The sequence below is a fragment of the Primulina eburnea genome, chromosome 8, assembly GCF_022965805.1.
Source record: "Primulina eburnea isolate SZY01 chromosome 8, ASM2296580v1, whole genome shotgun sequence".
NCBI lineage: Eukaryota > Viridiplantae > Streptophyta > Magnoliopsida > Lamiales > Gesneriaceae > Primulina > Primulina eburnea.
Genome location: NC_133108.1, coordinates 44,207,642 through 44,221,604, shown reverse-complemented (window position 1 = coordinate 44,221,604; position 13,963 = coordinate 44,207,642). Strand labels below are relative to the sequence as shown.

General features: G+C 30.5%; 1 protein-coding gene across 1 annotated transcript; it reads left to right on the top strand.

The window, feature by feature from the left end:
* The first annotated feature begins 932 nt into the window (after nt 1–932).
* LOC140840173 (probable inactive patatin-like protein 9) lies at nt 933–2,684 on the top strand. The gene is made up of 2 exons (XM_073207345.1): nt 933–2,223; nt 2,324–2,684. Exons 1-2 carry the CDS (start codon nt 1,294–1,296, stop codon nt 2,519–2,521), a joined length of 1,128 nt encoding a protein of 375 aa, XP_073063446.1. The 5' UTR covers nt 933–1,293; the 3' UTR covers nt 2,522–2,684.
* Nucleotides 2,685–13,963: the final 11,279 nt, after the last annotated feature.

The following is a 13,963-nucleotide window of genomic DNA, read 5'->3' as shown; positions in this document are numbered from 1 at the left end:
TCATAAATATCACAATTACAATAAGAAAGAATGATTAAATTATATCTTAAAAAATAGCTTGAGATTAAATCTTGCAAGAGAACAAAAATTGTTTACATAAGTTAACAATTGGGAATTGAATATCGTACACAAATATATTAATGCAATTTATACAACATCATCCTAATATTTATTTCTATAAATTCAAAATAGTTCTTCATTTAATACCTTTGTAATGTGTTACTTTATTCTAACACTGAAGCACAATAAATAAAATTTCCACGCACTAAATATCGACTCACTGATTCTATATGCGAACTATTTACACTTCTTATCATTAAATGTTTGTGCATATTTGTCAGTTTTACTTAAATTTATCATTCGTCGTCGTCGTAAAATGTTAATGAAAGTTGATCATCAGAAAGTGAAATAACAAAATCTCTCCGACTATCAAGTCGACAAATGAAAACGAATCGCGTCTTACTTTCCGTTAACAAAATCTCTCCGACTATCAAGTCGACAAATGAAAACGAATCGCGTCTTACTTTCCGTGGATATCAATATAAACATTTATTTATACACTATAATATCTCTATATTTTGTTATAATCTTCAGATATTATATCTTGTCGAGAGATGTCAAACGATATAATATTTCAAATTTATCAGTTTTGCAAATTTACAGTAGTTAATTTTGAAGCTGTAAAAACCAGTCAAAACGCGTATAATTAATTGAATAACAAAAAAAAAAGTGGAAAAAATTATAAAGGCAAATATTGAGTACAACGCGCCACACCGTAATGCTAGAGTGCTTCCACTCCCATCATTCTTAAATACTAAAACATGAGAAAATCAATTAAATATTTTTATTGATTAATAAATAAATATTTATTCTATCGTTTATATATATATATATATATATATATATATATATATATATATAGACACTGCACTTAATTTTCCTTCAGCCATACTTCCACATTTCATCACTCTTCAGTCTTCGATTTCTTGAACTTACACACTCGCTGTGTGTGTATGTATATGTATTGTGGAAGAAATACTCATTAGTGATTCTTACGCCATTAAAGTTCTTCAGTAGTAAAGCGTGATATTTCACTTTTTCACGGATTTGTTCCCCAGAGATCCTCAGTAGCTTTAGCTGTACCTATAGCTCGCTCTGTAATCTACTGATCTTTATCGTGCTAATCTTCGAAAGTTCATCAACTACTTACCCACATTATCGTTGATAAATTCTATACTGCTTCGATTTTGTTGGGATTCTTTGAATTTGTCGGTGTAGCTGTGTATTGATCATATGGAGTTGAGCAAGGTGACGTTGGAGATTTTTTCTAAGCTTGAGCAGAAGTGGTTGTACCACTGTGAAGGGAAGAAGACGAGGGTTTTGAGCATTGACGGCGGCGGAACCTCCGCCATTGTCTGCTGTGCTGCATTGGTCCATCTGGAGGACCAGATCCGAGCGAGAACCGGAGATTCTACTGCCGCAATCGCTGATTTTTTCGATATGGTGGCTGGCACTGGGATCGGTGCTCTCGTTGCCGCAATGCTGGTCGCCGACGATGGCGCTGGCCGTCCTATTTTCTCTGCCAGAGGCGCCGCTAAGTTTGTTGAGGAGAATCAGGCGGAGCTGTTCAGAGCCGCTGGCGGTGGCATTTTCCGCCGTCGGACGAGGTTTTCTGGGAAGAGCATGGATAAGGTATTGAAAGAGGCATTCAGAAGAGATGATGGCAAGATTGTGACTTTGAAAGACACATGCAAACCGCTGATTGTGCCATGCTTCGACCTCAACAGCGCGGCGCCGTTCGTTTTCTCTCGAGCAGACGCCACGGAGTCGGCGAGTTTTGACTTCGAGCTGTGGAAAGTCATTCGCGCCACCTCCGCCACTCCCTCGTTTTTCAAGCCGTTCAAGCTCTCCTCCATCGACGGAAAGACCTCCTGCCTCGCCGTGGACGGTGGGCTCGTGATGAACAACCCAACCGCCGCCGCGGTGACTCACGTTTTACATAACAAGAGAGACTTCCCATCAGTGACAGGCGTCGACGATCTCTTGGTCCTCTCCATCGGCAACGGCCCATTGACCAGCCCCGCCAAAATGAAGCTCACCCGCGGTGGAGATTGCTCCACCGGCGCAGTCATCGGCATCGCCCTCGACGGCGTCTCCGAAACCATCGATCAGATCCTCGGCCACGCCTTCTGCTGGAATCCCAATGATTACGTCAGAATCCAGGTACGTACTTCAATCGTTACTAAACATACACTCCCTCGACTACCCAACGACATAGTCGAAAAGTACTAACTAAAACGAGAAACGGGTTCTCTTATGACAGGCCAACGGCGTCGGGGAGGCGGTTCTTGCGGAGAGAGGGGTGGAGGCGCTCCCTTTCGGCGGGAAACGGCTTCTGCCGGAGACAAACGGTCAGAGAATCGGCGGGTTGGTGCAGCGTCTAGTGGTGTCGGGAAAGAGTAGCCTGCCGCCTAGCCCGTGCAAGGAGACGGCCGTTAGTCCACTGGTTAACGGTCGTTAGCGCCGTGATTTGTTGATTTGTCTTTGTTGTGTCGTTTTTGTTATCAGGTACAATGTGAGTTAGAGGTTTTACTGTAGTTAACTATGTCCCTAGTTGACTATGTTATATATTTGTATTATTATTATTAGTACCTCTCATTAATTTATTTATCGACTTTTCTATATTTGCATTGTTGTCCCTATATTAGATACGCTTCAAAATCATCATATTCTATACATTGTCTCCTCGCTAGATTGTACATTCGGACAACAAATAAATATACAATATGGCATAAACTTTATTATGTATATATAAAAATTATAAAATTTGTGCTGCAATTACAAAAATGAAACGAGCTATCAGTTTTCCAACAAGTCTTTCAAAGAGCACGACTGACATTTGTGTATCACTATCTTCGATATTGACATGTTGGGAACTATGATGAAATGTTGTTATGCATATAGAAAATTTAAAATGGACAAGGAGGTCAAGGGGTGTTGAGGCTTTGGACTTGAACAATTAACTTACAAGTTCAACGAGGATTTAAAATTTATGACAAAAAAGTTTTCCTTGTTCTAACTTTGCGCGACATTTATAGATCTACCAATTTATTGCTAAATTCTTGCGTTTAAGAATTTGTCATGTGCTCGTATTTTGATTGAGCAGTGGTATACATTAATTTAATGAACTTAAGTCTATTTTTAGTCGTTTAAACAAAAAAAATTGCAATAGAACTTTCAAATATCTTTGAATATTTGTGTTCCAGATTTTATTTTCTTTTCAAATATCTTTTTAACCGCTTCTGAAGCAATATCAAATAGAAGTAAATTTGTTAAAAAAGATATTATGATTTCATCAAATGTACATTTTAATATTTTATATATAGATCTAAAAGATATTTTTGCTCAAACAAAATAAATGCACTGGACCAAAAATAAATGTGATAAATTAATGCCCAACCGAACAGTCCCAAAAAAAAAGTGTATTTATTTGCATGAACTAAGAAATGGAATCATATCTATAAAAAAAAAAAAAAATCATGTACGTACCCACAACTCTCTGTAACAAAATTTGCTAGGAAACACCAAACAAAATTTTAAAAACTTATAATAAAATTCCTTAATTTTTTACTTCCCTTGTAAGCAAAATTTCACACAACTATGCTCTTGCTTTGAAAGACACATTTAATAGCTTCTCTTAATATATATATATATTTATATATATAGAGAGTGAATATATATATACAATATTTAAGATCGATCGATAAGCGTTCATGTTAACATACAATTGATTAATTATCGAATTTCATATAACATCTAGTTCAGATATCACTGACTTGATCTTATAGTGCATATGCGTCTCGTCAAGAATCATAGCAGCATCATAATATTGGATGGGTCATGCATTATTAGTCGATAACGTCTTTATAAAAAGAATCCAAATGTATGAAACATATATTAATTTTCAACTGATGCCTTTTTTATATATATCTAAAATACTTTTTAATCCTTCCCTTCTAAATTTAGATCCTTGCTCTATCGATGATTTTTTTTACTCTATTTGGTAAGTTAAATTGTTTTTAATCACGATGTAGAGGGGGTGTAGGGGTAAGTACGCGTTGTTGCATGATGTGTTGTACCTTTTTAAAAAATAAAATTGACAGGACCACTGATTGTTCCTAGTATTAAATATAGAGAGACCCATATAGGTTGTTAATTAGTAGTGTCCTTACAATATAATATTTTTAGGACATTGATTAACAAATAATTAGGTAGGATATTCAATTCAATTTAATTTACTATATGCTAATGTTACAAAAACGATTAATCTCATAGCTAAATTTACTTGTAAGACGAGTCAACCCTACCGATCCACAATAAAAAATAATACTCTTAACATAAAAAAGTAATATTTTTTCATGAATGATCTAAATAAGATATCTGTCTCACAAAATACGATCCGTAAGACCGTCTCATACAAGTTTTTATCTTGATTTAAAGCACATAATAATGTATGCAGAAATCATGATTGTTTTAACAAATTAATGTCTTTTGTAAATAAATGTGGAAGAAGTGTCATAAATATATCTAAATCTTTTCTTGATCTACATTAATCAATTAACAATGTTAACCAAAATATTCGAACTTGGTCGATGTCCTAGATGAACTTTATGTAAAATTGATATTTTATTTGAGAACTTTTAATTTAAGGTTTGATATATGAATAGATATCATCGAATTGATCGATCGATCGATCAATTTAATTAAATTTCATTTTGATCAACATAAATTTAAAATGAAAAAAAAAATCATTTTCGACAATAGATATTGTTTACCAACAGTAAAGTGTGTAGTTTTAATTTTATCGTTATGAGGTCAAATTTAAAATTAAAAAAAAAAAAAAAAAAAAAAAAAAACCTTCTGCTCTCTGAATTTTAAAATTCACCTGAACCCGACAAGATTGTGACTTCCCCCCTAATCCATCACTGTGCCTTGTGGGGCCATTCCGAAATTTAATTAAATTAACAAACCATATTAATTATATATATTCACGTATCTTATAACTATATTTGTGGCGTAAAAATGTTTATTACGTTCATTTCTATATGTAGCCTTGTTCTTTTGAAATATAAGTCTTGATCATTTATTTATTTATATATAAGATTCTATATTATATTAAATCGCACATTAAACAAGAATAAAATGAGAATTTTATCGGTAAAACTTGCTTTTTCACTAATTTTTTAAACATATATACATATACAAACAAGTGTGAATATATGAGACATGCATGTGAAGTATGAAAAAGAGTTCATTCAATCCGACAATAATAAGTTATCATCAACATACAAGTTTTAATTACAAAATGTTAACTTTGGCGGGTGACGTAATAAATATCGTTAATTCTTTAATTTGTCCTTTCTTTTTGTAGTATTTTGGATGTCTCTTATCGAAAGGCGAAAACCGATTTTCTCTAATCACTTATTAATCATCATTACTTAAGGCTTATTAAAAGTGAAAGCTAAAAGTGCTTACAGTGATCATGTCAAAGGTAAATTTTAAATAAAGCAAAGATTCAATCATAGCAAAACTCCAATTGCTTCTAAGTAAACCATTTCATTTCTCAATGCGCGAGCCGTTTCCTATCTGTATTAAATTCTAGTCCAATACTATTTAGTTTTATGTAATTCAAATACATTAGTTTGAACTACTAAAATATATGCTGAGCATCAATAATTATTCGTCAAATAAGCAGAGGGTAGGTCTCTTGTGAGACGGTCTCACGAATCTTTATCTGTTAGACATGTCAACTCTACCGATATTAACAATAAAAAATAATATTCTTAGCATAAAAATTAATAATATTTCATAGATGACCCAAATAAGAGATTCGTCTCACAAATATGACCCGTGAGACCGTCTCACACAAGTTTTTGTCATAAGTCGAAATGTGATGTTAAGACAATTATATGTAAGATTCAAAATATTAAAGTTATATCGTTATCATTAACTATAATTTTATTGGATCTGGTGATTTATATTAGAGTTCGATTCTCATTAATTATAAATTGGTAAAATTATTGGGTAGAGTTTTCGTGGAGCAACAATGGATGCTGCTACTAGACCGACGAAAAATGGGGTTTGGACTATTTTAAATTTTTTATTTGTTCTATTATATTAAATTATAATTTTTGGTTAGCCACAAACCCTCTATCCTAATAATAATATTTTTTGTTTTAAAAAATAATTTAGGTAGAAGCTTTTTCTTTTGGTGGGTTTCTTCTGCTACAAAAAGCTTTATTTGTTTAAATTGTCTAGAGATTTACTCATAATCTTTTGTAATCTTGACTAGCAAACCCACAGACAAAAGTAAGAAGACATCTTGAGATCACCAATTTTTCTTTATACATCATATTTTAATGGAGACGGATCACTTGCTATATATATATATATATATATATATATATATATATATATATATATATATATATATATATATATATATATATATATATATATATATATATATATATATTTAGCTATTACTTGAGGTCAATTTATGTTTATTTATCAACTTTTTTGTGGTTAGCATAGTATTATTCTCTCCAACAATTACATGAAGAACATAACTAGCTATAAATACAGATATTTAACTAAAAATATTCTACAATATATAAAAATAGGTTTTAAGATTTAAATTTTAATTTAATTACTTTATAGACGTGGGAATCCCTTCTCAGTTCTCTCTTTAACGAAGAACATGTATTCTCAAAGCCAAATTTACTTAGGACCCTCGAATATTACGCCATAATTAAAAATATTACGTGGATTATAGTTTAATAATATGGGAAAGAAAAAGGTGTTAGCTTGATTAAGACCCAAGTTTTTTTTTTAATAATATGTTCCATTCCTACCATAAAAAACACTAAATTGAGCTGCCTTTTTTACATTGATAATTTTGATTACGATAATTAATTACTTTGCGTAAACCTTTTGCCATTGCTATAATAATAAACAATTTAGGAATCTTGAATGTAAATATATAAATGAGTGTACGTATGTCTTTTGTGAGACGGTCTCACGAATATTTATCTGTGAGACGAGTCAACTCTACCAATATTTACAATAAAAAGTAATACTCTTAACATAAAAAGTAATATTTTTTCATGGATGATCCAAAAAAGAGTCACAAAATACGACCTGTGATACTGTATCACACAAGTTTTTGTCAATATAAATTGCCCTAACAACTAACATATGATTTTAAAAAATAAACATTTAAAGTAAGCTTAATAAATGCTTGTATACGTAACATGTAAGCATAAAACTTTTTGTATTCTTGTTTGTTTTTAGTGAACTTAAATATTAATTAAAAAATTAATACAACATATGTAATTACTCATTAATAACTCAAAATCATAGAAATTAAGTTATATATACATTTTTATGTTTGATCTATTGGAAAAAAATCGTGTTGAAATACAATTAATAAAGCTAATTAAAACTACGAGCAAGCAAAAATTAATTAGTCATTATTTTGATAGGATCAAATTAACCCTGCCTAGGCTCATTTTGAGGCGAAATATCGCCAGGCGTAAGACTCGCATCATAGGTAGAAATAAATAATATATAATGTTTTTTTTTCTGAGTAGGTCTTTTGTGAGAGAGTTTCATGAATTCTTATCTGTGAGACCGATAAATCCTACCGATATTCACAATAAAAAGTAATACTTTTTCATGAATGACCCAAATTAGATATTCGTATCACAAAATACGGCCCATAAGACCGTCTCACACAAGTTCTTGCAATGTTTGTTTTTTTTTGGTGGAACATTATTTTATTGAAATGATAGATTAACTTAATTTAGAAAGATAAATTCCTTATTTTTCTTATCAAAATTACATGCGAATTTTTTTTATATAAACGAAATATAGTAATATAAAAAGTAACGTGCAGGTTTCAATTTAGCAATGAGATGCAATGTACGCGGTGGAGTGCATAACGTGTGTGGCTTGAAACATTTGTGTCCCCTACCACTTTTTGTACGTATATAAAAAAAAATTAAAAAATTAAAATTTCCCATTCAATTTAAAAAATTAAAATTGATCCTCCAATAATATGACGAGATAAACATTTTGTGGATTTTGTTAACGATTTCCAGACTTTTGTGTATGTCGCTTTTTAATCAATTTAAGATCAACAAAGATTTATGCGACGACATTTGGTTATATTGAATAATTTAATTTAATAGAAGACATTATCCTGACGCATACTAAAAGCTTAAATCGACACATTTTTGTCGTCGAACCATAAATTCGTGAACAACCGACCCACTATGGTGACATTTTCCGTTTTATATTTGGATCGAATTCATTACGAACCATGCTATATTTATTTACCCTAAGAAAAATAAACAGAATCACTTATATTTGACTGACAATACATTAAAATAACGATCAATCAATGCACAAGCATTTAATACGAAGGAGTGAGGGATAAAATAACTATTAAGGAATGTGGATTTTATTCAATTACACCATAAATTAGCTAATTACAAAATATATTAATCTATTTTTTTTTAAAAAAAAATGGTAAATGAACGTCTACGTCTAGTAGTAGATGTCCAACAAGATGGACTTTTGCGTATGATAGTCCAATAAGTGAATGGTTAGCATCTCGGACATTGGGGATTCAGACCATTGAAATGTCGCCGACTGTCTTCCACGACTGACTCTCAAATTCTCGAGGAAATATGAAGCTCTGGTAAATTTCTCGACAATATTGTATCTACGAAAATTTATTGTGAGTTCCATAAATAAGACATCTCAAAACTAGATCTAAAATGGAACAAACGTGAGTGTGAGCCGCGAGGGATGGCCGATTGTTCTTTTGTTGCTCAAGAAGTAAAGAGTTGACCAACCCCAACCAGGTACAAAACTGAGCCAGATTCATACTTTCTGGACTATTATTGGATGTTATATGGATACTGATTTTCTAAATTAAACAATTTTTTCACACGTAATATTTTAAATAAGATATCATTTTTAACCGCTTTTATCAATTTTTTTAATAACTTATCCATCCTTCTACTTCTTTCATTAACCTATCAATATAAGATTTGTCAGATTTGTGACCATGTTTGGTCTCCTTTTAATTTTACTAAATCATGTTAGAAGTCTCTCTCGAATTTTATCTTCTATGGGGTTATATCTAAATAGTTTATAATCATTTCATTTCTCATTATAGCAATGTGAATTTTACCACATATCCATCTTAATAAACGCATCTCTATGTTCTTTCTCAAGCATATGCAGTCATGCAGTTGTCCAGTACTTCGAGCCATAAACATAGCTGGTCGAACGTTAGCCTTGTAACATTTTTTTTCGATCTCACACACATCTTTCTATCACATAAATCTCTCAGTGTCATTCACCATTTCATCAACTCTGCTTTAATAATATGGTTTATATCATATGTATATAATGTCATCAGTATTTTATCTAATAGATTCAAAGAGCACAAAATTTCACACTCGGGGACTTCTCATCCATAATCTTCATCTTCTTATAGAAAGTGTTTATTACCCCAATATCACTAGCTAAGGCAAGATCTAGAATAGAAACTCATGTGTTATTTTGAACCATAAAGCCTTGACCTCTATAGACCCTCTCATACCCAACTATATCATTATCTACATTGCCATTTAAATATCCGCCTAAGATGATCTTTTTTTCTCGGGGAGTCTAATAACTACATCTCTTAGAGAGCCCCAAAAATCTTTCTTAGTTTCATAATTTAATCCAACTTGTAGTGCATACACATTAATGATATGAACGATATTTGGTTCTAAGGCTAAAATTATACTCAATCCTTTCTCCAAACCTCATAACTGCGACAACTGCATTCCTAAAAACTTTATCCAGCACTATCCCCCCTCAATTTCTAGTTTTATATGTTCTTGATCAATAGAAAAATTTGAAACACTCTCCTAATTCTTTAGCCTTGTTTCCCTCCCAATTTGTCTCTTTAAGACAAGATATGTTTACCTTTATTCTATTTTCCAATAAAATGCAATACCTCTTATTTTTTTCTTTAATGATATTGATTGTGCTTTCGTGTTGTCGACTAGATGATATAGTACTTGTTTAGGACAATATATTAGGATAAGATCCTGTCCCCCATGGACTACATGCCCCACCGTATCTGAATCTTCAAAATACCAGCGATTTTCCATGCGTCTTGCATACATATATATGTGATATTTTGTGTCAAATTTTTTTATTTTTAGTTTAATGTTTTTTTTTATATTAGGAATGATATAATTATTTTAAAAATAAAAATTGGATAAAAATTAAAGAAATATTTTATTAAAATGGAATATGATAGTGATAATTATAATCAATTTTATTTTTATAATAATTTTTATTAAATAAAAATAGAATATTTTATAAATTTAAATGAAATTGGTTACTCTAAATATCTTAAATCAAATATATTACATTAATCAAATAAAAACGGTAATATTCATTATTAAATTTACTTAATGACCACTTATTTTCAAAGAATATTTCTTATTTTTGGAATATATATAATTATTTCAATGATCAACGAATAAACAAATCATGCACGACATCCCACGTCATATCAATATATTTATTTGTACGTATACATAGCTGTGATCTTGATATTGCCAGCTTTTTGGATACCAAATATCTCTATATTAAATCCCGTGTGCCCATAAAATAAATGAATCTGGACGACACACATACATATATATATATATATATATATATATATATATAAGTATTTTATAAAACGATTTCATGTATATTTATTTAAGAGATATGTCAATTTTGTTCATGTTTACAAAAATAATATTTTTTGATATAAATATAATAATATTTTATAGGTGATCTAAATAGAATATCGTCTTACAAAATTGACAGACCGAGACACGAAAGTTTTTTTTGTGTATATATATATATTATAATATATATATGGAGAAGTCTTTTAACTAATAATTTTTTTTATACAATTCGAATTTTTTTTTTGAAAAAAAGTTAGAATTGGAAGACTGTGATGGACACAATTAATAATTTTTAAAAAAGGCTTCCAATAAATTTTCAAGTTTTGTTTTAATTCTAGAGAAGTTTCCTTATTTTTTTGATTTGATGTATCATACAGACAAAACACAAACTCTTTTAGGGATATTTTGGAATCTAATCTCCAAATAATAATTTCCAAACTTTACGAATTTTTTCGAGATAAAAAAAAGTAAAAATTGTTTTCGCCAATATATTTTGAACGGAAATAATTAATTTTTAAGTCTCAATTAATTAGATTTCCTACGAACACCAACTTGATTACTACGTTGATTTTTATTTCTTCATTGTACGGATAAAATTTAATTTATTGTGCTCGATTCATTAAAATTTTGCGTCTCACATACGTACGTGTGGAATCTCTGTCAATGTCAATGTGACCTACCATGCCCAATCTACCTTATCGTACCAGCATCAAAAATATTAAATTGGAAAATAAAAACAAATTGTACGTCCCTGCGCGGACCTGGACGCAGACGTAGCAAATGTTAAAACTGATTAATTAATTAATTAATTAATTAAAATTTTTAAGAATGCAAATATCATAATGTTTCATATTATAAAGTAATAATATAATTGTTCGCACTGTTGACGGGACTCGATAATGGACCCGAGATTTTTTTATCTCGAACAAAAAAAATACAAAAAAACAACTAAATCTATCTAAATAAATTAAAAAACTAACCACTATCAAAGAAACTCAAACTTGAAATCAACAAGTCTCGGAAATCAACATTAACTCAAGACCTCATATGCGGATTAGATATTTTATTTATTAGTAAAAAATATATAATTCTTAAAAAATAATATTAAATTTGATTAACAAGAACAAGGTGATATCTGGTTGATGAGATTATACAATGTACATTTCTCTAATGACTGTGAATGCACATAGCACGGAATTGCCCAGCTATGTGTAAAGTCCCACTCTTAATGGCCATTTAATAATTTATCTCCATGATTGCGAGTGCTCACTCATATTAATGGCGGATGGTTTCCCAATTTTATTACAATTAGTTTACAAATTATAATTTTACCATAATAATATTTACACTTTCTCTTTTTTTTTCCCCTCAAAAATAGATGTTTTCTTGTCATTCCAAAAAATGTGAAATCCTCGAGAAAATTTAACTTTGCTGAATTTCATATATGAAATATTATATATATAGACACACACACTTGGATACCATGCGGGAACGGCGGATCCTGATTCCTCTGTACGGAGTCACGAGTGCATCACAATTAGTGTAGATTCGACACCCGATAAATCAAATGTATTTTAATTTTTTTTATAGCAGCTAATTTATAAATATTTATTATAATTCTTGTATTCATATCAAATATGTGAAAGTCCTGTCAAAAAAAGGGGACAAGATATGAATAGTTAAGCTTCAATCGGGAGTGGTTGCAAAGGGTAGATGAGATCTTGTTTATGTGGGTACTGTCCTCATTTCATTTCAACGGGTAAGATCTTACCACACATATAATTTCAAAAAAAAAGAGTCTTATATATGCATGGTCAAATCTTGACTATCCATCCTATCATGGGGATAATGCCTACATGGATATGATGAAATAAATGTTGCGAAGATAACACTAGTTTAGGGGACTGTAGTAACTAGTTTGTTATACGAAATTTGCACGTTACGATTTAAAAACATTTAAAACTTAGAATTGGATTTCAATGCACATTTATAAACAAACCAAGACTCGATTGTTGGATCAATTTTATTTATATGACCTTATATGTGAATAATTATGCGTTGTGGTTTGTCTATTAAGTTAAACCCAAAATAAAGTGATCAACTAAGATTTCGTGTTATTGAAGTTTAATGTAAATATGTTGTGGGCTTTTAATGTGTAGAGATATAAGTGTAATTTTTATTTTTATGATGACTAAAACAGAAATATCAGAAGATAATGATACACATTATCTATATATATAGGTCATGGTCCCCATATCAGGCTATATCACGTTCCATATACTCTTCTCTATTAAGAAAATAGTTCACAAGAGAAAACTAAATGATTATCTCAAGTGAAGAGTGCGTAGATCTGGAAGATCAAGACATATTCTAAAGAATTCAGAATTATGACTTCAAATACGCTTTTGCTTAAATTTTCAGTCAAATTCTTAATAATTTAATATGATAGATTCTGTGATTTATGAGTTTTCTCCAACATTAATATCATTCCCTTTCGTATTAATGGTAGTGAATGTTGTTCGTGTGAGGAGTGAGCTTGTAAGTTTAAAGTTAGCACACGAATTATGATATGGAATTCCCTTCTTGCTTGAATCGCTCCATTTCCCTATAATTTTTCGAAGACAATAACATGAAAAAAAAAAAACCAACTATTTTAGCGCTCGTACCCTAAAAATTCCTTCGATACCTAGGTAAAAAAATCGAGAACAACAAATAATATAATATATGTCAAATATACCATGATTTATTTCAATAAATAAATTAGTGTACGTATGGGATGCATCGCATAAATTTCAATATATACATACATATAAATATATTTATACAATATTGATTAATGGATTATATCAAGGGTTAAATGAGGGGGTTGGAAATTAATATTACATATTTGTGGTGACTCTTGACCCACTTACAACTCTACGTTTGTGTAAAGGATTTATTTTTTAAAAATCGCTGCAATAAATTGATTGCATGTATCGATGTTAGAAACGTACACGGACTGTTTGTTACTATAAAGATAAATAATATATATATATATATATATACATACATTAACGAACGCACGTATGATGTGTTTGAAAAATAATGATTCTTATGTATATGAATCATGATCATGTTATCCAATAAATCCGATATTATGATTCAGTGTAGAAAAT

What these genes read in the sequence shown, in the direction of transcription:
- LOC140840173 (XM_073207345.1), top strand. Translation starts at nt 1,294, where the DNA reads ATGGAGTTGAGCAAGGTGACGTTGGAGATTTTTTCTAAGCTTGAGCAG. An exon ending in ATGATTACGTCAGAATCCAG is followed by an intron (nt 2,224 to 2,323) that starts GTACGTACTTCA and finishes CTCTTATGACAG; the next exon opens with GCCAACGGCGTCGGGGAGGC.